Source organism: Gopherus flavomarginatus, chromosome 18, assembly GCF_025201925.1.
Source record: "Gopherus flavomarginatus isolate rGopFla2 chromosome 18, rGopFla2.mat.asm, whole genome shotgun sequence".
Lineage (NCBI taxonomy): Eukaryota > Metazoa > Chordata > Testudines > Testudinidae > Gopherus > Gopherus flavomarginatus.
This window is the reverse complement of record NC_066634.1, coordinates 18,486,105-18,513,414: the sequence shown is the minus strand read 5'-3', so window position 1 is coordinate 18,513,414 and position 27,310 is coordinate 18,486,105. Positions and strand designations below refer to the sequence as shown.

The 27,310-nt window shown below is 57.0% G+C and overlaps 1 protein-coding gene across 3 annotated transcripts; it reads left to right on the top strand.

Annotated features, from left to right (window-relative positions):
* The first annotated feature begins 799 nt into the window (after positions 1–799).
* Positions 800–27,310, top strand: RELB (RELB proto-oncogene, NF-kB subunit). Of its 3 annotated transcripts, none has more exons than XM_050927807.1 (12): positions 800–1,021; positions 2,708–2,788; positions 5,349–5,396; positions 7,926–8,440; positions 9,140–9,297; positions 11,052–11,143; positions 17,122–17,253; positions 19,418–19,522; positions 20,283–20,498; positions 22,275–22,343; positions 23,893–23,970; positions 25,964–27,310. In XM_050927807.1, exons 2-12 carry the CDS (start codon positions 2,737–2,739, stop codon positions 26,278–26,280), a joined length of 1,782 nt encoding a protein of 593 aa, XP_050783764.1. In that variant the 5' UTR covers positions 800–1,021; positions 2,708–2,736; the 3' UTR covers positions 26,281–27,310. The 3 variants fall into 3 exon arrangements, with proteins under 3 accessions (XP_050783764.1, XP_050783763.1, XP_050783762.1); XM_050927806.1 differs by lacking the exon at positions 800–1,021 and adding an exon at positions 1,785–2,084; XM_050927805.1 differs by lacking the exons at positions 800–1,021; positions 2,708–2,788; positions 5,349–5,396 and having other exon boundaries at positions 6,801–8,440.

Sequence of the window (27,310 nt, the reverse complement as noted above, 5' to 3'; positions counted from 1 at the left end):
TTTCATACCATGGGTCACGTTTTAGTAGAGTTTCTCAGGGACCTCCCTGCCACGGCCCATTTGGTGACCCCCTATGGCAAGGGATTACTCTGGTAGAAAAGGAATAGTAGGAAACTGCTTGCATATTTTTCGATTCTTTTAACGCAAATTTGTAGCAGTGGAAACAAAATAGGAAGTTGTGGCCAGACCGTGTCACTTGCCACCTCTCCTGGCCGGAATGAATCACCTGCCTCCTCCCCTGGCTGAACTGTGCCACCTGCCTCCTCCCCTGGCCGGACCGTGCCACCTGCCTCCTCCCCTGTCCAGTCGGTGCCACCTCCCCTGGCTGAACCATGCCACCTGCCTCCTCCCCTGTCCAGACTGTGCCACCTGCCTCCTCCCCTGTTGGAATCGATTCACCTGCCACCTCGCCTGTCTGAACTGTGTCACCTGCCACCTCCCCTGGACTAGCAACAAGTGCTAAACTGACAACTTGTCCTCTACAGTAGCCACTGACCTAGCACCTACTCAAAGCCAGTGAAAGGAATAAGGCCGGGCCTCTGGGCCCGTCCAGTAACTCACCAATGGGCTCCCCCAGGCCAATGAGATCAGAAAAGCCTAGCAGGGACTGAACGGCGGGTGCTCCACGGTCCTGGGCATGGAACTACTCTGGGTGCTTGCCACACTCACTGCCACCTCCCTGGCCCTTCTGCCAGCCCCGGCCCTCCTGTCCCCGGCCCGGACCCCCTCCGCTGGCCGCCCCCTCTCCAGTCCGGGCCCCCTGCGCTCCTGGCCTTGGCACCACGTGTCCGTCCCTTCTGGCCAAGCCGCTCTCTGCCGAGCAGCGGCCCCAGCTTCCGGAGGCCGGGGAAGAGCTGTCGGGTGTGGGGAGTCGGCGCCCCCCGCCCGGCCCTTCCCTGCCCTGCAGGTGGCCGGGAGCCCGGAAGCGCTGCCGAGCAGGGAGGCGAGATGCGGGCGGCTTAGGGGGCGACCCCAGCGTGAGGGCCGCGGAGAGCGGGCACTTGGCCGGCGAGAGCGCTGGGTAAGGCCAGGTTTGGCCTGAGCTTCCTCCCGCCCGGGGGGCGCTAGTCCCACAGAGCAGGGGGCGCTGGGCTAGCGGGAGGCGCTGCGGGGCGCGGGCAGGGGGCTCGGGGCGCTGCGGGGCGCAGGCAGGGACTTTGGGGGCTTAGGATGGGGGCTCGGGGCTGGAGGGGCGCGGGCAGAGAGAAGGGGGCGCTGCGGGGCGCGGGCAGAGAGAAGGGGGCGCTGCGGGGCGCTGCGGGGCGCGGGCAGAGGGCTCGGGGCGCTGCAGGGGCAGGCAGAGGGCTCGGGGCTGGAGGGGCGCGGGCAGAGAGAAGGGGGCGCTGCGGGGCGCGGGCAGAGAGAAGGGGGCGCTGCGGGGGCAGGCAGAGGGCTCGGGGCTGGCGGGGCGCGGGCAGGGAGAAGGGGGCGCTGCGGGGCGCGGGCAGAGGGCTCGGGGCAGGAGGCGCTGCAGGGGGCTCGGGGCTGGAGGGGCGCGGACAGGGAGAAGGGGGCGCTGCGGGGCGCGGGCAGAGGGCTCGGGGCAGGGGCTTTGGGGGCGTAGGATGGGGGCTCGGGGCTGGCGGGGCGCGGGCAGAGAGAAGGGGGCGCTGCGGGGCGCGGGCAGAGGGCTCGGGGCAGGAGGCGCTGCAGGGGGCTCGGGGCAGGAGGGGCGCGGGCAGAGAGAAGGGGGCGCTGCGGGGCGCGGGCAGAGGGCTCGGGGCAGGAGGCGCTGCAGGGCGCTCGGGGCAGGGGCTTTGGGGGCGTAGGATGGGGGCTCGGGGCTGGCGGAGGTCCCCGGGCACCGGCCGGCCGGCCAGCTGCGCCAAGCCTAGCCGGAGCGGGCCGCCTTCCCCAGAGCGGGGCTTTCCCGTTTTACGGGGATGAGCTCACCGGGGCCTGTAGCCAATGAGGCGGCGGCAGCCGGCGGAGCTGGGGAATTCCAGAGCCGTCGCCTCCTCGCCGCCTCCCTTGACTGGGGCTTTGGGGGAGCGAGCCCAGCGCGGGGAGCCGAGCGCCAGGCCCCGCCATGCGGGACACCAGGGGACGGCAGCCGCGGCCGGAGGAGCGGCCTCTCCCGCGGGGTGAGGGGATGCGGGGTCGGCGATGCAGGCGGGGGGCAGGGAGCTGCGGGGCAGGGAGCTGCGGGGCAGCTCTGCGGGGCAGGGGCGGCTGCTGCCAGCGTTGGGGAGGGTCAGTGGGGATTGCAGCTTGGCCCAGGGGGACCCTTAGGCCTGGGGTGGGGGGCGAGCGACCCCTGTGGGGAAGCGGCCGGGAGGCGCCCCGGGGAGGGGAAGGCGCAGGGGCGATCCCCGGGGGATCGGGTTTGCTGTCCAGCGCAGCCTCCCCGGTATGAGCATCTGGGACCCTTCAATCGCTGCTTGGTGCCACCAGGCTGGCGCAGCCCCTCGCCCGCTCTGCCTGGCGCCGGGGACCCGGTCCCTAGCACTGGGCTCTCTGAGTCAGTGCTTGGCTGGGGTGAGGTCTCTCCTTGCTGTCTCTGCTCACAGCTGGAGCCTAGGGTGTTGCCTCCCTCTGGGCCAGGTGCTTGCGGGGCTCAATCTCTCTGGGATCTCCCTAAGCACCTGCCACAACAGCCGGGAGCCACCTGCTGATTCCTGCCAGGTGCTGTGTGGGGTGGCAGTGGGTGGAGCACAAGGCTGGTTGCTGTTGATTGATGGGGTAACAATGGGTCCTGTCTTTTTAGGCGCTGCTCTTCCAGACCCTGGCCTGGTCATGGCACATACAGCGCAGGCCTCTGGTAAGGGAGCTGCAATTTCAGATGAAGGTAATCCCCTTCCCCGCTAAAGCTGATATTGCTTCTGCCTTGGCTAGCGCTGTCCATGGTCCGAGCATGGAGCAAGGATGAGAGCATGAATCTGTCCAGCAGCCCCATGGCATGGACAGCATCATTGCCCCCATTTTACAGATGAGTAAACTGAGGCACAGAGAGAGGCCAGGCCATTGGGGCGGGTGGCAAAGCCAAGTTAGAATCTAGGAGTCCATTCTCCTGGGCTTGTGCTCATTTATGCCAGCTGTACAGCCTCCCCGCTCCCACGTCTGTAGTCTCTTTCCGCCATGCCTGGCTTGGGCCTGTTGGTGCTGCTCCCTCTCCCTTGGCAGCAGGGTTTCACTCCCCAACCTGATCTCCCAAGGGGGCTTGTGGAAAACGTGCATTTCAGTCATGCCTCTACATTTCCTCCCACTCCCCTGCAGCAGGGAGAATTTTGCACAGCTGCAAGAGTGCTGAACTTCAGCACTGTCCCTTGTGCAGCTCTCTGACACAAGGCAGAATCTCTGCAGCGTTGCATGGACATCCGTCCCCCATAACTCTCATCTGCGTTGGCACTTGCTGTTCAGCCCTCTGTCTCCTGGGGGTAGGGGCAGCTCTTGCTGGTTAAAGGCTCAGTTTGTACTTTCACTGCAGGCTGAGTGGTGCCAGCAATCCCACAGGGCTGAAACTGCCACATTGCTCCCATCTCCCTGGAGCAGACTGGTGCCCCTTGAAATAGGAGTGTTCCCCAGCGTAGGGACCACCACCACAATGCTGTCATAACTATAAAGGGAAGGGTAACAACCCTCCTGTATACAATTCTATAAAATCCCTCCTGGCCAGAGGCACCAAAATCCTTTTCCCCGTGAAGGGTTAAGAAGCTCAGGTAACCTGGCTGACGCCTGACCCAAAGGACCAATAAGGGGACAAGATACTTTCAAATCTTGGGGGGAGGGAAGGCTTTTGTTTGTGCTCTTTGTTTTGGGGGTTGTTCGCTCTTGGGACTAAGAGGGACAGGACATCAATCCATGTTCTCCAGATCTTTCTGCACAAGTCTCCCATATTTTAAACTTGTAAGTAACAGCCAGAACAAAGTAAGTCACCAAGCAAAATAAACTAAAATATGCAAATTATGTCTAATTAAACTGAATACAGATAATGTCACCCTCAGAGATGCTTCAGTAAGTTTTTTCCTCAGACTGGACACGTTTCAGGCCTGGGCACAATTCTTTCCCCCGGTACAGCTCTTGTTCCAGCTGAGGTGGTAGCTAGGCAGGGCCGCCCAGAGGGGGAAGCAAGTGGGACAATTTGTCCCGGGCCCTGCAGGGGCCCCCATGAGAATATAGTATTCTATAATATTGCAACTTTTTTTATGGAAGGGCCCCCCAAAACTGCTTTGCCCCAGGCCCCCTGAATCCTCTGGGCGGCCCTGTAGCTAGGGGATTCTTCATGATGGCTCTCCTCCTCCTTCGTTCTCTTCCACCCCTTTATATATCTTTTTCAGTGACAAGCTAAATTGTTTTTTTTCTTTCTAACTCTCGAGTATAACTGGCTTAGACCCAGAAAGGCTAAACACTGAATGCTATAAAAGTCTCTGTTAACTAAGCAGCCCCTAAGATGAGTGCATCCCAGTTTCAGTGAACTGCAAAGGGGGTGTGACCCAGCACAAAAAAGCAGGAAAATAAATACCAGTAATGCCGCTAATAAACTAGAGCTGGCCAGACTAAAAGCACAAAAAAATTTTAAAAATCATAAAAAACTGCTTGTATTAAAACTCAAAAAAAAAAAAAAAAAAAAAAAAAAAGCTTATAAAAAAGTAGAAAAGCCAACGAGGCTGCCCACAAAAGAGCTTTAAAGGCAAAAACAGCCAAAAAGGCTGCCCACACGACAGCTATAAAGGAGAAAGAAAAAAAGATGGAGGAGAAAAAAAAAAAGAGAGAGCATAACCTGAAGTTAGAGAGGGTAAGGGCTAGGCAAAATATACCAGCCAACCCTAGCAAACCCTCTCCAGGTACCACTTCCCATCCCAAAAAATTCCCCACCTACAAGGCAGGCAATGATTCCGAGGCCGTCTTAAAAAATTCCAAAAGGGCCTGCCTTGGGTACAGCATCTCTACAGACTGGTACATGGTAGAGCTGAGGCCGCAGCTCAGTGGACTCTTAACAAAGGTGGTGGCTAAAATGCCTAAGAAAAACATAAACTTTTTAAAAACAAAGAGCACAAACAAAAGCCTCCCCCCTACCCCTAGATTTAAAAGTATCTTGTCCCCTTATTGTCCTTTGGGTCAGGTGTCAGCCAGGTTACCTGAGCTTCTTAACCCTTTACAGGAAAAAGAATTTTCGTGTCTCTGGCCAGAAGGGATTTTATAGAATTGTATACAGTAGAGTTGTTACCCTTCCCTTTATAGTTATAACAAGTGCTCATACTCTTTCTCTGGGATCTGCTGTTGTATTGTCTCCAGCTGAGTGGGTGGCAGCCTTTACTCAGCCCTTCTAATGTGGGGAGGGGCTGGTTTGAGACGTAAACATTTAAACACCTGAATCAGAAACGCTCTTGCTTTCATTTCCTTTGCAGATGAGTTAGGTGAGTGGACTCTGGGAAACGGGGGTACAGCAACCTCAGGTAAGTGCAAATGCTCTAGGCCCATGCGAGTGCAGACCCAGTGCAAGGAACCCTGGCTGGAGCAAAGGGGGCAAATCTCATGTAAGTGTGGTCTGCAGGGGAAGGGACAATGCAAGGCAAATCCTGCAGTCCTGCCTCATGCGCCCTCCCCATGAAGTCAATTCCAGGACTTCAGCGTTGGGCCCAAAGAGCAAGTAAGGGAATTCCTGGGAAATGGGACCACATACAAGCCACTACTTGCAGGGATGCCTCCTGCAGCATCCCAGGGATCCACCTGCATGCTTTCCAAACTGCTGCGGGGCCTGGCAGCCAGCAGAACAGTGAGGGTGCCACAAAGCTCACACAAGCTGAGAAGAGTGATCTCATCAGTTACCATTCCATACATCCAACTTCTACCACTAGGAAAACAGTGGGACGTCCGGGAATATGAGAGGCAAACAAGTACGTTAAGAATGCTTGGCCTTCACCTCCGCTCCTGGCTCCTCAGCCAGCTTTCTGGCCATGGGATGATATTTGTAGCCAAAAAGCCACTGCCCTGAGCAAATACCAGCTTCGTGCCCATGAGAGAGAAGAGGCAGTTCTTAACCCTGGCACAGGCTGTCTCTTTAAGGCACGACCCACAATTAAGGGGGCTCTGTCAGAAACTGGGTTAGGACTTAAAAAAATTGATTGGTTAGTTTAAAAAAAAGGAAGTTAATAATGTTCCTTGAATGGAGGCTCTGATCTAGTGGTAAAGCAGAGTGGAAGCTCTGGCGTTGTTCTCTCCTTACACTCTCTTAGGCCGATGCTTCTCCATATGGCCTGGTCCATACGCAGAGTTGCACCGGTTTAGCTGAAAGCATGCCACAAAGTGCAGTGTTTGTGTGGGGACGCTGATGTCAGGTTCCACCTGGTTTAGCTCGCAGTGATGCCAGCCATGTTCAGACTGAGAGTGGATGAGGGTCTGCACTCAGAGTTGCACCGATGTCTCTAACCTGATACAGCGTCACACCTTTACCTGAACTGGTGCGCCAGGGGCCTTTTTCATATTCCAAGCGCAGAAGGAACCATTGAGATCATGTAGTCTGACCTCCTGTATACCAGAGGCTGCAGGGTGCCCGGAATGCTAGGGCTGCAGGGAGGTTGGGCAGACAGTTCTAGTGGGAGAGGTGCCTGAGTGTTAGGACCATGGGGTGGGCAGGTGGGCAGGCCAGCTGATTGGGTGAAGGACCTGGGTGCTAGGGCTGTGGGCTGGCAGGCCTAGTTGGTAGGGCATCTGGGTGCTAGGGCTGTGGGGAGGGTGGGCCAATCAGGTGAGGCACCAGGGCTGCGTGGCGGGTGGGCTGATCAAGTGAGTTGTCTGTGCGCCAGGGCTGTGGGGAGGGTGGGCCCACTGGGCGAGGTGCATGAGTGCTAGGACTGCTGCGAGGACGAGGCACCTGGGCGCCATGGCTGTGGGGAGGGTGGCTCCATCGGGCGAGGCACCAGGGCTACATGGAGGGTGGGCCCATCAAACAAAGGGTTTGAGCACCAGGGCTGGGGAGGGGCCCATCAGGCAAGGTGCCTGAGTGACATGGCTGCTGGGAGGACAGGCTGATCAGGTCTTGCACCCAGGCCCCAGGGCTGCGGGGAGGGCGAGGCGCTTTGGCCCCAGAGGCCGGGCCAATTGGGTGAGGCACCTGCATGCTAGGGCTGCAGGGAGGGCAAGGCACCTGGGTGCCAAGGCTGCAGGGAGGGCAGGCCGATCGAGTGAGGTGCCCAATGGTAGGGCTGTAGGGGGGGCGGCAAGGCCCATCGGGTGAGGCACCTGGGCATCAGGGCTGTGGGTAGGGCGGGCCGACCTAATGCATGAGGTGAGTGAGTGAGGGGCAGGGATGCTTAGGCAAGTGCTGTGAAGCATCTTGGCCAGATTCCCTGCTGCTTGGCGCGTGAGCAGTCGCTGACTTCAGTATAAAGTGTCCAAGTGTTATTCTTCAGTCAGGACTGAGGTGTTTCTGAGAGACCTGCTCTAGCTCAAACAGGAATGAATTCAGGGAAGCCCTGTGGCCCCTGTTACATGGGAGGTCAGACTGGATGTTCAGGATGGTCCCTTCTGACCTCACACTCTTGGTCTCTGTGAAGGCAGGTGTGAAACGCTCTCAGAGTGGAGCAGGAGCACTCATCTCTGGCGTGGCTGGCACTGGCCCTGCAGGGCAGCGACAAATCAAGCTCATTGCTTTTTGGTATCTCCTGTGTATGTCCACTCACTTGTGCACGCACCAGAGTCAGCGCAGTACAAAGCTCTGAACCCTCCAGCCCTTGCCTGGGGATCTGCTGCCTTGTTTGCTGGGGCTGGCGCAGTGGTGGCCCTGCGGTGGTACATGGCTCCTCTCGGAGGGTCCCTGTTCCTGTGTTTGCACATGGAGGCAGGACATTCAGAAGAATATCAGTTTAGGCCTGCCCTTTCCCTGGGTCTTGCTAGGGCAGTAGTGAGGATGGAGGTTGGCCCATCATGGCTCTCCTCCAGCCCGTTCTCCTGTCTCACTCTCTGGTTCTGTCCCCATCCTGCAGAAATCATCGAAGAGTTAATAAAGGAGGATGGATTTCAGCCACAAGCCCCGCCCTTTCTCTCCAAGTCATCTCCCAAGGGCACAGCCAAGCTGGTGCCCAGGGGCTCAAACCCAGCCGTGCCCACTGGGATGCTGAGGCTAATGGAGCCGACAGGACCTAGCCCACTGCAAGGCGGCTTGGCCTCCTTTGGCAGCTCCCATCCCGCCGCGGCTCGTGTCCTGCTACCGGACTCTCAACGTCCCCTGCTCTCACAGAGCCTCAGTAGCCTGCAGCTGACACCCAGACTGGTACCCAGGGGGACGACTCCACCCCCTGCCAGCCGGCCCCACTGGGCTTCGCCCATACGCTCACCAAAGGAGCAGTTGGAAGACATGCTGGAGCCTCCCACGCTAGTGATCACTGAACAGCCGAAGCAGCGGGGGATGCGTTTTCGCTATGAGTGCGAAGGCAGGTCAGCTGGCAGCATCCTGGGCGAGAGCAGCACGGAGGCCAGCAAGACCCTGCCAGCCATCGAGGTGAGTGTGAGGGAGGAGCAGGGGCTAGTCTCCTCACAGCAGGGAAAGGGGCTGGGGGAAGGCCAGGGGCAGCCTTGACTGCCTGTGCCTCGTGGTGGGGGCGACTGTTCCTCTGCCTGTCCATTAGTGCCCCCCTCACAGGAGAGGCAGGGGCCGGGGACTTGCCCCACTCCCCTTGCTCTCTTCCTGGTTCTTGGCGCCCCACCGAGATTGGGGGAAGGATACCAAGGGCCCTGGCTGCTCCTGCTGAGTGCCCATGCTGCAGTCACAGCCCCGGCAGCAGTGCTGGCACCTGTGGGCTTGGAAGGGCCCTGTGACTGCCAAACCTCGCCTCTCTCTGCACAGTCCTGGCCAACCTAGCACCGCTGCTGGTGGTGGTGATCCGAGATCCTTCACTCTCAGTGATCAGGCCTGCCCTCGGATGATCTCTGTGGGTTTTGTTGCCATTTCATGCTGTGGCAGTCAGGATCCCTGGCTGGAAAATGGTGCTGGGCAGCCCAGCGGGCGCAGGGTCGCTTGCAGCCTCTAAGCCGCTGAAAGGAGCAGCCGTGCCTTGAGCTCTGCCCCCTGTGGAGGGGGGCAGGCAATTTACTGGGCAGGTTAATTACACATGGAACCCAGAGTCTGGTCTCTCACCCCCTTGGCGTAACGGGGGACTCCCATTGTGGCCTTGGCTCTGATCTCTTGCACTTTCCCCAGCTGCTGAATTGCCAGAAGATCCCTGAGGTGAAGGTGATTGCGTGCCTGGTGTGGAAGGACTGGCCCTACCGCATCCACCCTCACAGTCTTGTGGGGAAAGACTGCAACAACGGGCTCTGCGAGGTCACCCTGAGGCCCCAGGCCAACCCCAAACACAGGTACCAGTTCCCTGCTCAGCACAGGGACTCCAGGGCTGTCTCCGGGGAGGGGGCTGCCGTGGCCCCACATGCAGTGCAGCTTCAGGGGAGCAGGTGTGGTAGCTCCTCTCCACACATGACCGAGACCAGGCTGTGAGCTGGCGCTAACAGAGCTCACGTGGAGACAGGGCCTGCTGCTCACAACTGGGCACTGCGCTCCCCCTCGCCCTCTCTGCGAGGCTGAAGGATTTTGAGGAGCTCACGCACAGGTAGTTTCAGGGTGGTGGTTACCCAGAGTGCTCCCCCTCCCCCACCATGTGATCAGCACCCAGTGTCCCCTTTGGGGCAGAGTGGGATATCTCAGGCCACATCAGTTGAGCTGCTCCAAACCTCTCCAGTACTAAGAACAGCCATACTGGGTCAGATCAAAGGTCCATCTGTGGCAGAGTCACGGGTCTGGTGCTCTGGCTCTGCTCTGTATAAAGTCAGACAGGACTCTGGGTAGCCGCTGTCCAGGGCAAGGAGCCTCTTCAGTTACAGCCTTCCTGGTCTGACCTTGGACCATTCAGCATCCCGGTTCACACCGTACACTTCCCTTTGGTGAGTCCACCTGGACGGGACCCCTGGGGAAGCCAGAGGGTCCTGCACCCCCACTCCACAGTCAGCAGTGACTCTCAACCAGCATTATAAAACAGTTTATTATCGACAGGAACACAGCATAGAACAGAGCTTGTGGCTGAAGCCTGGGGCCCTGAACCCCACTACCGGGGCAGAAGCTGAATCTTCAGCAGTGTGGCTTCGTAAGGGCCTCTGCGGCATGGGGCCCTCGGCAGTTGTGCTGCTTGTATCCCCTAATGCCGGTTCTGACTTTTCTATGCAGAAAACCAGTTCTTGTGGCACAGATGGGCCATGGGATTTTTATAGCATGTTGGAGTGGGGCCTCAGAAAGAAAAAGGTTGAGAACTCCTGCTCTAGCAAACTGCCCCGGAGCTGTGTGTGTGTGTGTCGAGGGGGACTTCCTTCACTTCAGATGAAGTTAATTAGACATCTGTTCAAGCTAAGGCAAAGTGAGGTGCCCTGACCTGATGCCAGAGAATCCGCATGAGGACTGCTCAGATCTCAGTGAGCCGTGTGCCCAAGAGAACACTGTGAGCACCATTGTCACTGCCATGCAGGCGTGTCCCTCCCTGACGTGGATGCCCTGATTCTGGGACAAGAGCGGCCTTGTCCTAGGGCAGCCACACCCAGAGCACCCTCTTGTGGCAGGCCATGGCACAAGTGCACCTGCCTCAGTTTCCCCTCTCAGGTAATCCAGTAGCTTCACTTCAGGCTTTTCTCGCTCAGTAATACCCCTCCTTGGGGCTGATTTATTACAACCCCCCCAACAGAAGTCCTATATTCCATTTCTCATACCCAGGAAGGTGTGTGTGGGGGGGAGGGGGAGCGGGAGGACACGACAACAGATATCCACAAGTCTCTGTTAAGGTGCAGGCCACTCCCTGGCAGGCTCTGGGCACCATAAGTGAGAGCCTAAGATAAGCAGTGTCCTTCCAATCTCCTGACCCTGATGGAAGGGTTGCTTTGGCTGAAAGGGGGGTGATGCCCAGGCCCTCCCTGAGCTGTGGTCCTAGGTGGTGGCACTTCCTGTGCAGAGCTGGGGTTCCTCTCGTGTGACACCTGGCAAAGCCTTGGCTGGTCCATGGTGGCCGACCATGACCCCAGCCCCAGCCTTGCCTGCCGCGTCTCCAACACGTCTCCCCTTTGGTTCCTGGCAGTTTTAACAACCTTGGTATCCAGTGTGTGAAGAAGAAGGAGATTGAGGCAGCCATAGAGAAGAAGCTGCAGCTGGGGATCGATCCATTTAAAGGTGCGTGGCCTCAAGGAGCCCTGCCCCCCTGCTAACCAGGCAACTCCATCGTGACGCGTTGTCAGTATGGGAGCCATGGGAACCATTGGACCCCTTTAACATCTCAGCTTGGCCGGCCTTTCCTGCACTGCTCTGTTGGTGACTCACAGCCTCTTCAGGCCTTGTGGCAACCAACATGACAGCAGGTGGCACCACACACCCAAACTGAGAGACCTGAGTGCCTTACTCAAAGACAGGCAGGAGCAACAGCCAGTTTCCCAGCTCCTCCCCCCTGCACCCTTGCTGGAGTATAAACCCCAAATTGCACCATCTTGCATTGCACAGGGATCTGTACAATGTAAGGTCATAAAGTTTGCCCTCACCTCAATGTGGGAAGGATATGCACAATACGCTTGTGTTAACCAAGCTGAGATTGTTCCCTAGACATTTCACTCAAAGGTACACTGGTTTAGATAAAGCAAAAGCAAGTTTATTAACTACAAAAAGATAGATTGTAAGTGATAAGTGATAGCAAACAAATCAAATCGGATTACCTAGTAAATGAACAAAACCTCAAACTAAGCCTAAAATATTAGAAAGATACTAGAAAAATTTAGTCAGTCCAGAAGTCCTGACCTGCTCCCAGCAGCGCACGCGCACATACACACACGGCCCTGCGCCTCTCCTTTGTTCTTGTTCCCCGACAAACATCACCATGGTCATCTTCCTTAGTCCTCCAGCAGCTCATAACATCTGGCTTCCTACAGAGGGCCTGGGTCCCCCTGGTCTTTAGCTGCTAGATACCAGATGTCCAGGCCATTGTCTGGTCCCTGGCCCCAGACAGGTAAGCGACAGTCACACCTGGATCTCTGTGTCTTTGCAAAGAATAAACACCCTTTCCCCTCGACCCAGTTAACTATGCAGCACATAGGACACACACTATTCATACAAACATTACGAAAAATTCCCACTTTGTCCCATCTCTTTCCCTTTGGGACTGAACTGACTGGGGTCACTTTAGCTGGTGACCTGGGGAAGTTCAGGTGCCTCTTTCTGTGACAAAGCATGTGCTCCCGCTAACATGAATCATTTCCTAATCATAAGCTTAGAGGATCAGACTCCAGCTCAGAAGCTTGGCATTAGCCCTTTTCATTTGATGTAGCCACCAGGAAGGGCTTGCCAAAGTCTGGATTTACTAGGACCGTGGCTTAGAGCTCCCTTCAGTGAATAGAGGCCCCCCCCGGCACTGCTTGGTCCAGACCACCTGGTCAGGCTTCTCCTTTTTTACACAGTTTAGTGATGGGAGCTAAAGTGGAGTACAAACCTCTGGCAGCACTCCACCATCCCAGTAAAGGCCTGGGCCTGTTTCTTGGTTTGGGGAGTGGGCCAATCTCTGATCGCTTCCACCTTGGCCGGTTCTGGCCTTATACGGTCGCTCCCCACCTTGTGGCCATCCCTCTCAGTAATGAATCCACCAGGCGCTGGAAGGTGGGAGGCGCCTCCTTGAAGCTGAAAGGTAAGACCAAGATCTCAGAGAGTCCTATAGGGGTGATGAGAGCAGATTTCAGCCTGGGATCTGGGTCCAAAGGCACCTGCCAATAGCCCTTGGTGAGATCCATAGTAATGAGGTAGTGCTCCCTAATTTGTCTGGAATCTCGTCAGTCCTGAGCATAGAGTAGGCATGAGACATGCTGGTGGCATTAAGATTCTGATAGTCCATGCAGAATCTGATCGATCCGTCCTCACTACAGGTGAGGCCCATGGGCTGGTGGATGCTGGATCACACCGAGGGCCAGCATGTCCTTGACCTCTCTCTCCAGGGCCTGGGCTGTGTTCCCAGTGACTCTGAATGGGAGAACACCCGATGGGAGGTTTAGCTCCTGTCTCGACCCAGTGGACAGCTAGGTTAGTGAGCCCAGGTCTGTTAGAGAACAGCGGCTGGTAAGAACACAGCACCACTCTCCTCTCTGCCTGCTAGTCCCGGGTTAGCTGGTCAGAGAGAGGAATTGACTCCAGGAGGGAGGCTGGCTCTTTTCCCAGGGAAGAGATCTATCAGGGAATCATCCTCTTTCTCCCACTGCCCACACACAGCCATTACCAACCTCTCCCCGTCAAAGTACGGCTTCATCAGGTAGACCTAGTACACTGGCATCTCTTAGCCCGGTTGGACAGTTCCACCACATACTTCACCTCCCTCAGCTGCTTGATGAGCTTAAAGTGCCCAATCCAGGCAGCCTGGAGCTTATTCTTCTGCACTGGGATGAAAACCATCCCCTGGTACCTGGTGCCATAGGAAGGGACACATGCTCTGTGGTCATACCAGACCTTGTTTCGCTTGGGCCCTGGCTAAATTCTTCATGGCCAGACTCATCAGCTCAGTGAACCTTTCCCTAGAAAGATAGGACATTCTGCACCACCAGTTCTCCATCAGGGGAGGCCTTCCCCTCCCTCTCGTCCCTCATCAAGTCTAGGGGTACCCTCCCTCTCCTCCCATACAGCAGTTCTAAAGGGGAGAACCCTGTGGATTCCTGGGGCACTTCCCGGTACGCAAACAGCAGGTGGGGTAGGTACTTGTCCCAGATCTGTGGGTGCTGGTCCATAAACGTCCTCAGCATCATCTTCAAAGTCCCATTAAACTTCTCCACCACCACATTGGATTGAAGGTGATATACAGAGGCCCCAGGTGTGCTGGACCCCACATTTCTCCCACAAGCACTGGAGCAGGGCAGACATGAAATTGGACCCCTGGTCTGTAACAACCCCACGGGGATCCCCACCCTGCTGAACATGGTCAGAAGCACATCTGTCATGGTGTCTACCTCAACAGAGGACAAGGTCACTGCCTTGGGGTAGTGTCCAAGTAGCGAAATCTACCTCCAGCAGAATGTATTTCTTCCCTGACCAGGTCACCTAGCTGAGGGGACCCATTATGTCCATAGCCACCTTCTGAAAAGATTCCTCTGTGATGGGCAGGGATGTCAAGGCTGCTTTACCCTTATCCCAGGCCTTTCCCATCCTCTGGCTGGGATCACAGGACCTGCAGTACTGCTGGACTGCGTCACAGTCTCCGGCCAGTAAAAACTCTGCAGCAGCATTTGCTGGGTGCGCTGGATCTCCTGATGTGACAAGAGAGGGGCATTGTGGGTCATGTACAATAGCCTGTGGCGGTTCTTCTGGAGGACCACCAGCTGCCTCTTGATCCCCCACGGTTCCACTTTCCCCTGGGGAGCCCATTCCTAGTACAGGAATCCCATCTCCCACAGGAGTCTGTCCCTGCAGGGTTCCTTAAGGTGGTTTTCAGCATTATGGCCAACAGGGTCCTCAGCTTCTCGAAGGAAGGAAGGAAGGATCATTCTGCAGCTTAGTCTGAAATTCAGCTGCTGAAGAAGGGAGTGGAACCTGGCTTCACCTGCTGGCTGGGCCTGGGGAGACAGCCCTCGCCAGGGCCGGCTCCAGGCACCAGCTTATCAAGCAGGTGCTTGGGGTGGCCACTCCGGAGCTGGGCGGCACTTTCAGGTATTTGGCAGCAATTCGGCGGAGGGTCTCTCACTCCTGCTCAGAGCGAAGGACCTCCCGCTGAATTGCCGCAGATTGGGATTGTGGCTTTTTTTTTGTTTTTTTTTTGGCTGCTTGGAGTGGCAAAACCCCTGGAGCCGGCCCTGGCCCTCGCTGCTGTGCCTCAGTTTCCCCACCTTGGGACAAAGCGCTTTCCCCAGTTGGAGGCTCCTGAAGCCCTTGCTGGGTAGTCTGCCTGGCACCAGGCCAGGGTGGCCTTCTCTGGGTAAGGACCAGGGCACTGTGGGTGCTGCCTGACCACTCCTCCAAATCATTCCCCATCAGCACATCCAGTCGTTCCCACATCAGATCCCAGACAGCTAGATCAGTCACACCTGGATCTCTGGGACTCTGCAAAGAATAAACAGCCTTCCTTGCCGCCCCCAGTTAACCATACAGCACATAGGGGAAGCCGAGACACACACAGTAGTCATGCAAAACATGAAAAATTCCCACTTTGTCACAAATCCATTTCAAAACAAAGAACTCAAGCCACACTTACAGGATGGGGGACTCTATCCTGGGAAGCAGTGACCCTGAAAAAGATAAGGGGGTCATGGTGGAGAATCAACTGAACATGAGCTCCCAGTGCAATGCTGTGGCCAGAAGGGCTAATGCGATCCTGAGATCTGTAAATGGCATATCGAGTAGGAGGAGAGAGGTGATTTTACCTCTGTATTTGGCAATGGTGCAAATGCTGCTAGAATCCTGTGTCCAGTTCTGGTGCCCACAGTTCAAGAAGGATGTTGATAAATTGGAGAGGGGTCAGGGAAGAACCACAAGAATGATTAAAGGATTAGAAAACCTGCCTTAGAGTGATAGACTCAAGGAGCTCAGCCTGTTTAGCCTAACAAAGAGATGGTTAAGAGGTGACTTGATCACAGTCTATAAAAGTATCTACCAGGGGAACAAATATTTAATAATGGGCTCTTCAGTCTAGTGGGATCTGATGGCTGGAAGTTGAAGCTAGACAAATTCAGACTGGAAATAAGGGGTATGTTTTTGTTTCCACAGTCTAGGTAATTAACCATTCATAGAATCACAGACATTATGGTTGGAGGGGACCTCAGGAGATCATCTAGTCCAACCCCCTGCTCAAAGCAGGGCTAATCCCCAAATGGCCCCCTCAAGGATTGAGCTCACAACCCTGGGTCTAGCAGGCCAATGCTCAAACCACTGAACTATCCCTGCCCCTCTCCCTTGGAACAACATACCAAGGGGTGTGGTTGATTCTCCATCACTGGCCACATTTAAATCGAGATTTAGTGTTTTTCTGAATAATCTGCCCTAGGAATTACTTTGGGGCAGTTTTCTGGCCTCCTTTCTGCAGGAGGTTGGACTCAATGATCGTGATGGTCCCTTCTGGCCTTGGAATCTACGACTCTGACTCTGGGAGGTGGGACTTTAACACCCCCCCCTCCCCCCGCATCTCACAAGAGTTGGTAGCACTGATTTTGCCCCTACCCATTGGCCATCACATGGGGTGGGAGCTGTGTGGGAGGAGGTCCCTGCTGGCTAGTGGGAATGCGTCATTGGACCATTCTAGGCTAAAGATTGGTGCTGTTCGGTTCAACTTCCCCTGTGGTGAGAGGGTGGCCGGAGGAGAGAGACTCCAGTCCCTAGCTGGCCTGGCTGTTTGTTTGTTCTTTGTTCTCCCATAATGCCAAGGGGTCCCAGTCATACACCAGGAACCAGAAAGTCCTGCCCCAAGGACCTAAGTACAAGCCAAGAGGCAGCCTGTGGATACAAACAGACGGGAGAGCACAAGGAAATGGGGGTCTCTGCACACCCGCAGCCAAACTGGTGTCAGTTGTCTGTAGGCATCACGGCAGAGGAGGGATTTGCAGGAGGACAGTGAAGGAACTTTGGGATGTGTACAGGGAGCTGCTCCCACGGATGAGGGCAGCAGGTGAGAGAGTAGGAAGGGGTTTATCTGAAGATGTCACCAGTGGGGGATGGAGGCTGGCGTCATGGGCTGGTAGGAGGTGAGCATCGACAGCTCAGCTGTGAATGATAGTTGTGGGGGACAGGCTGGGAAGGGCTTTGGTGAAGATGAGCAGTATGTTGGATGCCATAGAGCAGTGGTAGCCAGTGGAGGGATCCCAAGAGCGGGGTGATGGGGGCAAGGCGATGGGCTGGGAGAATGAGCTTTGCAGCAGCATTCTGCACGGCACAGAGCAGAGTGAGGATGCACCTGTCAAGGCCAGAGAGAAGGATGTTGAGGTGTTCAGGACGCGAGATGCTGAGAGCCTGGAGGAGTTTTAGCTCTGGAGGGATGGGAAAGCCTGGATCTTTGAGAAGTTCTGCAGAAAGAATTGGCAAGACTTGGATGCGTCCTGGCTTGCGTCAGCTTGGGCATAGCCCTGGGATGGCTTTCCAGACTCTGTAAGAGTGCTTTCCTCCTGGAGCCTCAGGATGCAGAATGCTCTGTTCTCTTTCTGCAGCTGGCTCCCTGAAGAATCACCAAGAGGTGGACATGAACGTGGTGAGGATCTGCTTCCAGGCCTCGTACCAGGAGCCCTCAGGACAGATCCGGCACTTCAGCCCCGTCCTCTCCGAACCCATCTTTGACAAGAGTAAGTAGCTGGGCTGTGGCAGGGGAGCACGGGGAGGAGTGGAGTGATGCAGGGGGCCATGGTGATGCCAGAGGAGGGAACGTGGCCGAGCCCACATTCCCTAGGATGACAGTGCTGGGCAGAGGGCAGGGTCAGCACTGCAGCCATGTCCTGGCACGTCTGGACACCCAGCCTAGGCAGGGGACTAAGGACTGCAGGGTGGTGAGGTGTTTCAGAGGGAAAAGGAAACTCACTGTAATAGCTCAACCTGCGCTGGCTGAGTGAGAGAAGTGACACTAGGCCGGAGCCTGCACGGCCCTGGGCCTTGGCTGAGAGAACCAGGCTGGGCAGCCCAGTGCTGCACAGGTTGTTTGTATTGCTGTGGTGTGTGTGTGCCAGGTAACCTCCTGCTGGATGGGCTGTTTGGGGCAGGGCTGGTACTGCAGCGGTGCCCTGCTGGGGGTGGGGAGCCCTGTGTCGGATGGGCTGTTTGGGGCAGGGCTGGTATTGCAGCGGTGCCCTGCTGGGGGTGGGGAGCCCTGTGCCAGACGGGCTGTTTGGGGCACGGCTGGTATTGCAGCGGTGCCTTGCAGGGGCTGGGCATCCCTGTGCCGGACGGGCTGTTTCTCTGTGCCAGACGGGCAGTTTGGGGCATGGTTTCTATTGCAGCGGTGCCATGCAGGGGCTGGGCAGCTCTGTGCCTGACGGGCTGTTTGGGGCACGGCTGGTATTGCAGAGGTGCCATGCAGGGGGTGGGCAGCCCTGTGCTGGACGGGCTGTTTGGGGCACGGCTGGTATTGCAGCGGTGCCATGCAGGGCCTGGGCAGCCCTGTGCTGGACGGGCTGTTTGGGGCAGGGCTGGTATTGCAGCGGTGCCTTGCAGGGGGTGAGCAGCTCTGTGCCGGACGGGCAGTTTGGGGCATGGTTTCTATTGCAGCGGTGCCATGCAGGGGCTGGGCAGCTCTGTGCCTGACGGGCTGTTTGAGGCATGGCTGGTATTGCAGAGGTGCCATGCAGGGGGTGGGCAGCTCTGTGCTGGACGGGCTGTTTGGGGCATGGCTGGTATTACAGCGGTGCCATGCAGGGGGTGGGCAGCCCTGTGCTGGACGGGCTGTTTGGGGCAGGGCTGGTATTGCAGCGGTGCCTTGCAGGGGGTGGGCAGCTCTGTGCCGGACGGGCTGTTTGGGGCACGGCTGGTATTGCAGTGGTGTCATGCAGGGGCTGGGCAGCCCTGTGTCAGATGGGCTGTTTGGGGCGTGGTTTCTATTGCAGCGGTGCCATGCAGGGGCTGGGCAGCCCTGTGCCGGACGGGCTGTTTGGGGCATGGTTTCTGTTGCAGCAGTGCCATGCTTGGTGCTATATGGACCAGTAGGAAGAGATGGTGTCAGCACTTGAGAGGTCACACTAGGGATGGGACATGTGGAGGGGCTAGGGGTGATGGTTAGTGCAATGTTTTACCTGGTATATAGGATCTTTTCCCAATGCCGGTGGACCTGGCCATCTCCCGCCCCCATGGCAGACGGGGACTCCTGGGGGGATCTAAACGAGGAGGAGGGAGTGGCTTACAGGCCAATTCGTGGGCAGCCGCTGGCCTATCCACTTGTGTGCATTAGTGCACTCTACTTGGAGGAATGGCAGCCTGCCTCCTGTGTGTCATGGGCCCTGCACTGCCAATGACTGAGGGAGGCTCTTGTGGGCATTTGGAGCCGGCTGCCAGCGCTGCGAGGCTCTGGGTGGTTGTGGGGGGCAACACAGTCTGTTTCCTGGCACAGGGCATCCCCACCTGGCCCCAGAGCTGATGCCACCCAGGTCAGGCAAATAACCAGAATGAATTTTAAAAAGTGTCAGCACAGCCCCATTGGCCTTTTCAGAGACTGCAGGTCCCCTGTGCCAGCCAGCCAGCCCTGCATGGTGGGGCAGGGGCAGGGATGGAGGGAGAATGCCCCATGCCTGCCTGCCAGCCCTGCATTGTGAGGCAGGAGTAGAGGGGGGATCCCCCGTGCCTGGCCAGCCCTGTGTGGCCGGGAAGGGATAGAAGGGTCCCTCGTGCCAGCCAGCTAGCCCTGCATGGTAGGGGATAGGACAGGGTGGCTCCCTGATGCCAGCTGGCCCCATGTGGCTGGAGAAGGTCGGAGCAGGGCAAGGAGATCTGTGCAGTGGCTGAACTGAGTCTTGTCGTCTGCAGAATCCACAAACACATCAGAGCTGAGGATCTGTCGGATGAACAAGGAGTGCGGGCCCTGCACGGGCGGGGAGGAGCTCTACCTGCTCTGTGACAAAGTCCAGAAAGGTAACGGAGGGGAAGCAGCTCCATAGAACTGGGGAGGTGGGAGTGGGTTAGCTAGAATGGGGGGTGGGAGGAGGCATGGAGCTCTGGTAGACGGAGAAGGGAAATGGGGGGCAGATGGGCTGGTTCTGCAGCCCTGTTAGAGTGAGAGGTGAGGGGAGGTGATGGTGTGGGGCCTATGGGGGGCACATGCTGACTCAAAAGTTTGTAGAGCTCAAGGCAGGAGGAGCCATTAGATTAGCCAGTCTAACCCAGCACCACACAGGCCATTGCATTGCATGGAACTGCCCTGTGCTGAGCCCAAGGACATAGTTACCCCAAAGGGTTTCAGTCCTCGTACACTGCGCTACTAAGAGCCACGGCCAGAGGACTGGAAAGACCCAGGTGCCCCCAGTGTCCAGGCCCCTGCCACAGCAGAGAGTTGATTAGATGAAATGTGGCCAGCTGATCTACACCCGTCAGCTGGGAAAGGCGAAATGCCCCAAAGTCCCATCAGTCTGAGCTGAGGGGAGGATTCCTGCCCTGCTCCAAACCTGGAGGTCAGCGTGACCCTGAGCAAGTGTGTGAGAGCCAGCAGCCAGACAAGTAGGCAGGGAGTTCTCTGTGCTACCATACTGTGTGGGCCTGGGGTCTCCTCCCATTGAGCTGGATCTGGGCCCCAATCTGTCCCCAGCTCCTCTCACCAAACCCAGTCTCCTGGGGCACCCCCTTGCCTGCCAGTCACCCAGTCAGGTCCCCAGCCCTCACCCTGCATCCCCCGCAGAGGACATTGCCGTGGTCTTCCGGAGGGACGCATGGGAGAGCAAGGCAGACTTCTCGCAGGCCGACGTGCACCGGCAGATAGCCATCGTCTTCAAGACACCCCCGTACCAGCACCTGGACATCCTGGAGCCGGTGGAGGTGGAGGTGTATCTGCAGCGCCTGACAGACAGCGTCTGCAGCGAGCCCTTCCACTTCACCTACCTGCCCAAGGACCATGGTAACTGCCACCCCACAAAGCCCTTCACAGCCCCTTGGGGAAAGGGGAGGTCGGGGAGGGCCCAGAGCAGCCCCTCAGGGGAAGGGGGGGTCTGGGGAGCCCAGGGCAGTCCTCGCCAGACACAGCCCCCTCATGGGTAGAGGGCTCGGGGGACCCAGTGAAGCCCCTGCCAGTCACAGCACCTGGGGGGGGGGGAGGACTCAGAGCAGCCCCCACTGGTCACAGTCCCTTGGGGAGAGGGGAGGTCAGGGGAGGGCCCAGAGCAGCTCCCACTGGTCACAACCCCTCAGGGGTAGGGAGAGTCAGAGAGGCCCAGCACAGCCCCTGCCAGTCACAAAACTGGGTGACTGGGCAATAAAATGGCAGATGAAATTTAATGTTGATAAATTCAAAGTAATGCACATTGGAAAGCATAATCCCAACTATACATATACAATGATGGGCTCTAAATTATCTGTTTCCACTCAAGAAAGAGATCTTGGAGTCATTGTGAATAGTTCTCTGAAATCATCCACTCAATGTGCTGCAGCAGTCAAAAAAAAAAGAACAGAATGTTGGGAATCAGCAAGAAAGGGATAGATAATAAGACAGAAAATATCATATTGCCTCTATATAAATCCACGGTACACCCACAGCTTGAATACTGCGTGCAGATGTGGTTGCCCTATCTCAAAAGAGATATACTGAAATTGGAAATGGTTACAAAAAGGGCAACAAAAATGATTAGGGGTATGGAACGGCTTCTGTATGAAGAGAGATTAATAAGACTGGGACTTTTCAGCTTGGAAAAGAGGTGATGGGGGATATGACAGAGGGCTATAAAATCATGAGTGGTAGAGAAAGTAAATAAGGAAGTGTTATTTACTCATTCTCATAACACAAGAACAAGAGGCCACCAAATGAAATTAATAGGTAGCAAGTTTAAAACAAACACAAGAAAGTATTTTTCCCTCAGGGAAAGGGAGGTCGGGGGACCCCCACTGGTCACTGCCCCTCAGGGAAAGGGAGATGGAGGGGGCCCTGCTGGTCACTGCGCCTCAGGGAAAGTGTGGTCAGAGGGGCCCAGAGCAGCCCCTGCTGGCCACTGCCCCTCTCTGGGAAAGGGAGGTCGGGGGCCCCTGCTGGACACTGCCCCTCTCTGGGAAAGGGGGGTCAGGGGGCTCAGAGCAGCCCCCGCTGGTCACAGCCCCTCAGAGAAAGGGAGGTTGGGGGGCCCAGAGCAGCCCCTGCTGGTCACTGCCCCTCAGGGAAAGAGGGGTCAGAGAAGCCCAGAGCAGCCCCTGCTGGTCACTGCCCCTCAGGGAAAGAGGGGTCAGAGGAGCCCAGAGCAGCCCCTGCTGGTCACTGCCCCTCTCTGGGAAAGGGGGGTCGGGGGGCTCAGAGCAGCCCCTGCTGGTCACAGCCCCTCAGAGAAAGGGAGGTTGGGGGGCCCAGAGCAGTCCCTGCTGGTCACTGCCCCTCAGGGAAAGAGGGGTCAGAGGAGCCCAGAGCAGCCCCTCCTGGTCACTGCCCCTCTCTGGGAAAGAGATGTCAGGGGGGCCCCTGCTGGTCACAGCCCCACAGGGAAAGGGAGGTTGGGGGGGCCCCGCTCGTCACAGCTCCTCAGAGAAAGAGAGGCCAGGGGGCCCAGAGCAGCCCCCGCTGGTCACTGCCCCTCAGGGTGGAGCAGGGCACGTGCCCAGCTGGTGCCAGGCAGGTTTTGGGAGCCATTGGGCAGAGGTGTGTGGCAGTTTCCCATGATTCAAGCCGTGCTGTCCTCTGCCTCAACCTCTGCAGACGCATATGGGGTGCACGTAAAGAGGAAGCGGGGGATGCCCGACGTCCTGGAGGAGCTCTCAGCCTCAGGTGGGTGTGCAGGCCTCACACCAGGGCAGGCTGGGGGGGCTGCAGGGATCGGGCTACCCTGGCCATCGCCCTTGCAAGAAGCTCTTGGCTCCTGGGCCTGTTCTGCCCATGCCAGGGATGACTGATGACACCAGCCTGGGTGCTGGAGTTTCCGGTGGGATGGGATGAGGGGCTGGGTTCCCAGCTCTGCCTCTGGCTGGCTGGGGAGTCACTCCCGGCTGTGTGCCCCCATCTGCAGAACGGCACCAGGGATCTGACTCCTTGGCAGAGCACTTGAAAAGGTGGGATTTATTGCCTGCCGCACACTGAGCGGATCTGTGAGGGTGGCTGCTGCCCCCACCCCTGCTCAGTATGGAGTCCTGATTCCCCACATACACCCCTACTTGATGTGAGGGCCTGATCCCCTGCCCACTCAGCATGACGGCTGATCCCCCCATCCACACAGCTCAGCATAACAGCTGATCTCTCCCCATCCACACTACTCAGGGTGATGACGTGATCCCTACTCCCATCCACACCGCTTAGCGTAACAACTGATCCTAGTCCCCATCCACAGCACAGCATAACAGCCAATCTCCCCCGATCCACAACGCTCAACATGACAGCCTGATCCCCCCCCACCATCGACACCACTCAGAATGATGACCAATCCCCCCCATCCACACAGCCCAGCATAACAGCTGATCTCCTCCCATCCACATCACTCATGGCCGCTCCCCCCACATCGACACCACTCAACATGACTGGTTGATCCCCCACATCCACACCACTCAGCGTGACTGGCTGATTCCCGCCCCCATCCACACAGCCCAGAATAACAGCCGATCTCTCCCCATCCACATCGCTCAACGTGATGGCCTGATCCCCCCACATCAACACCACTCAGCATGACGACCAATCCCCCCCATCCATACAGCCCAGTATAACAGCTGATCCCCCACATCCACACCACTCAGCATGACTGGCTGATCCCGCCCCCATCCACACAGCCCAGCATAACAGCTGATCTCTCCCCATCCATACCATTCAGCGTGATGACCTGATCCCTCTCATCCACACCACTCAGCGTGATGGCCTAACCCGCCCCATCCACACCACTCAGCGTGATGGCCTAACCCGCCCCATCCACACCACTCAGCGTGATGGCCTAACCCGCCCCATCCACACCACTCAGTGTGATGGCCTAATCTCCCCCATCCACACCACTCAGCGTGACGGCCTGATCTCTCATCCACACCACTCAGCGTGATGGCCTAATTCCCCTCCTGCCCCATCCGCACCGCTCAGTGTAACAGCTGATCTCCCACCATCCACACTGCTCAGCGTGATGGCTGACCCCCCCCCCATCCCGTTCAGAGTGACGGGTCAATGGAGTGCAGCCTTCAGGCTCCTGCTGTCTGAGGAGACAGGGGAATCCCGCAGGGGCTGCTCCCCCCAGGCTTGCTGCTGCAGTCCTAGGCGGCTTTTTGGCTCCTTCTGGTGCCCATTGTGGGGCCAGGCTGTGCCCATGCTAGGGCACTGTGAGGTGCCTTCTCTTCTTGTCCCTTAGACCCCCACGGGATTGAAGCCAAGAAGAGGAAGAAGAAGCCAGGTTACATGGACCATTTCCTTGCGCCCCAGGCAGCAGGTCAGTTGTCTTGTGTCAGGACGTGGATTGGCATGTTGCTGGCTGGTGCCCCTGTGCAGTGACCACCCATATGGTGTATTTGTCTGGGTGTGTGTGTGCAGTGTTCCCTTCCTACATATGGGAGGGGTCCAGGGGTGCTATGACCCCCTCCAAACTGGGCGGGGGGAAGGTGGGGGCATCCAGGGGTCACAGTGACTCCCTCTACATGGCAGGGGCAGGTTGGGGCATCTGGAGTTGGCATAATGACCTCCTTCACATGGGGGAAGATAGGTGGGAGCCTGAGGGGACACACTGATCCCCCATGTGGGGACCTGTGGGGCACAATGAATCCAACACATAGGGGGCTGTGGGGAGCCTCTTTTCATGGTGGCAACAATGTCAGGACCTCAGCTCCCAACTCCCAGTGGAGCCAATGTGAGCTGGGGTGCTCTGCCCTCCTGAGAATTAGCCCAAAGGCATCCTGAGCTGGGCTCCCACTGCTGGAACCCCCAAGACATTGCCCTCTGCCTCCCCAGACAGGCAGCACTGCAACCCAGCCGGCCAGCTCCGTCCCCAGGAGCCCTTCAATGATTGCACTCCCCTCGCTGGGGTCACTCCCCACTGTGACGGGATCCCTGGGGTGCAGCCTGGGACTGTGGGACCGCCGTGGCCTCTTAACTCTCCAGCCTGGGCTGTCTCTCACAATGCTTTGCTAGTGACAAGCAGCAAACCGCTCCAGGTGCTGTGATCACTCAGCACAACCACATGTGGAGCTCCACACCCAGATAGATTGCATGAATCACACACCGAAAGGCAGCAGAACCAAATCCCCACCAGCTCCCAGCCTTATAGCTCAGGAATACACTGTCTTGCACTGCTCAAGACGCTTTCTTGAGCAACGCAAGTGTATTAATTGGTTCACCACTTCATCAATGGAAAGTGGATATACACCAGTCTTCGTAAACCTGAGCAGATTTACCAAACACTTAAGGCAAATACATTGCTAAAGATATACAGTAATACAAGTTTATGACTACAAAAGATAGATTTTAAGTGATTATAAGTGATAGGCAAAAAGTTAGTTACCAAAATAACATAAAATGTAAGCACACAGTCTAAACTCTCAACCCTATTAGCCTGGGCAACATCTACATTAAGCAGTTTTTCTCACCCCACTGGATATTGCAGTTCATAGTACACAGATTTCACCCTTAAAGCCTGAGCCAGTCTCCTCTGTTGGAGTCTTCAGTCTTTTGAGCATCCTTGTTGCTTGCAGCATAGGTAGGGGGAGGAGAAAAGGCCAAGCAGGTGCCACTATGTTCTGTTTTATCCCCTTAGTCCATATGCCTGGAGAACACAAGTCCAGGCATGTCTGATGGGCACTGCTGAGTCCCCAGGCAAGGTTGAGCAATTCACCTGGTGTGGCCTTGTGTAAGTGAGTCATTGCATTGTAGCTTCCTTGCTGGACAATGGCTGGTGATATCTGTTCAGCCCAGCCACCTGGGCATTGGTTAACTCCCTTGTCGTCGTCTCTGGAGAGCTGGTATCTGGGCACATTCCAAACCCACAGCACATTTTAGTGGAAACCATACAAGAAAATTCTTATAATTTTTATATGCATTAATGATACACGCATTTAGATAGAACAGTGGGTTTCAGCAGATCTTAACCTTTCCCGTGACACCTCGCATGGCCTGCTTTATATGAAATATCGCAATTATGTACAAATGATGAATATGAGGGGTTACAGGATATGCCCCCGAGATATGGAGTGTCACACCCCTGGACCAAACACGGGTATTGCCTCGCTCCAGCCCAGACTGGCGGCTGGACATGCTGGCAAGGTGCAGGCTGTTCCCTTTGGGGGCCTGTCTGGCCACATCCCCACTGCCTCCCCACCTAGGCGGATGCCCGTCGCCTTTCCCTGTCATCCCAAGGCAGCCTGGGCACCACGCTGCATTCGTGGGCAAGCAGGGCTCTCTAGCTGACTGAGCCATTCCTGTTCTGATTGCAGAGGAAGGCTTTGCCCTCCACCCCAGCCTGGAGCACATCACGGTGCCTGAGCCCTTCGATTTCTGCCTGGGCCCGGATTATGCCTCCTACAGCTGCCTGAACCAGAGGGACATGCTGCCCACTGCCTGCTCTCCCATGGAGCTGCCAGGCTGCCTTGGCGCAGAGTTCCTCTTGGACACCTACAGCTCCGCGCAGAGCAACGCTGTCCCATTCCTGGCACCTGGGGACAGCTCCACGGGCGACATTGAGGGTACGGCCAGTCTGGTTGGAAGTAACATGTTCCCCAGTCAGTACAAGGAAGCCTACGAGCGGGCATAGCTGTACACGAGGTTGGGAGACGTGTGAGGAGCAGAAGAGCCTCGTTTCAGACCTGCCCTGGCAGGGAGCCCCTTGTTCTGGCTGGGCAGGGCCTGGAGATGGGAGGACTGGGCCACCTGGTTGTTGGCAGAGCTTCCCGGGCCTCCCGGCAGCGAGCACAGACGAGACTGTCACTGCAGGGCCTACCTCCAGAAGACCAGCTGAGACTAAGGGGTGTGGAGAGAGAATGACAGCACTCCCCTCCCCTAAGACTGTGGGCCGTGAGGAGTGTGGCTGCCTGGGAATGTTCCACCTGGAACTGGAGGGGTTCCATGTCCCAGCCTCCTTGCTGTCAGCATATTCACTCTGCAGTTCCCCTTCCTGAACTCCCTCCAGGGCTCAGGAGCTGGCTCGTTGGGGCAGGGCCTGGCCACAGGGGCTCTGCAGGGGCACTGTGCCCAGGGTTTGACTGCATAGGCTGCTGCAGGGGGTTCACGCTTTGCACTATATTTATAGGGGTTAGTTGTAGACACCACTTCCCTGCCATAAATGAGGCCAACTCAGGGCAAAGGGGGGGGGGGCGGGACAAATAGGGCGGCCACACAATCACTGTCTGGCCCCAAATCCTGGCCCATCAGGGCTGAAGAAATTTAAGGTCTGCTCCTCTTCCTGTTGTAGCCAATGGCCAGGCTACCCTGGCCGGAGCGAGGACAGCTGGGCCATTGGCTTTGCTATTGATAAGGGGATGGTTCCAATATCTTCCTGAAGGCCATGTCTTGTGCAGGCTGGGTGCCCTCTCCGCAGCTGTCCCTGCAGCTGCTGACCTGAGGAGAGTGGGATTAGAGCACAGCCTCACACCTGGCAGTGCTGAGATGCCAGCTGGAATGGAGCTGCTGGGGAACCAGGACCCAGGACTCCTGGGGTCTCTCCCCGGCTCCACCACTGACTCATTCTGTGGCTCTGGGTAGGTCACTCACCTCTCTGTGCCTGTTTCCCAAGTTGTAAAATGAGGGTGCGTTGTGATGGATGGTAATAAAAACAATACAAATAC

Excerpts from the sequence above, each read along its gene's own strand:
- RELB (XM_050927805.1), top strand. The coding sequence starts at position 7,736 with ATGGCTCCTCTCGGAGGGTCCCTGTTCCTGTGTTTGCACATGGAGGCA. Across the intron at positions 11,144-17,121 it reads GGGGATCGATCCATTTAAAG|CTGGCTCCCTGAAGAATCAC; the intron begins GTGCGTGGCCTC and ends CTCTTTCTGCAG. Across the intron at positions 20,499-22,274 it reads CTACCTGCCCAAGGACCATG|ACGCATATGGGGTGCACGTA; the intron begins GTAACTGCCACC and ends CAACCTCTGCAG.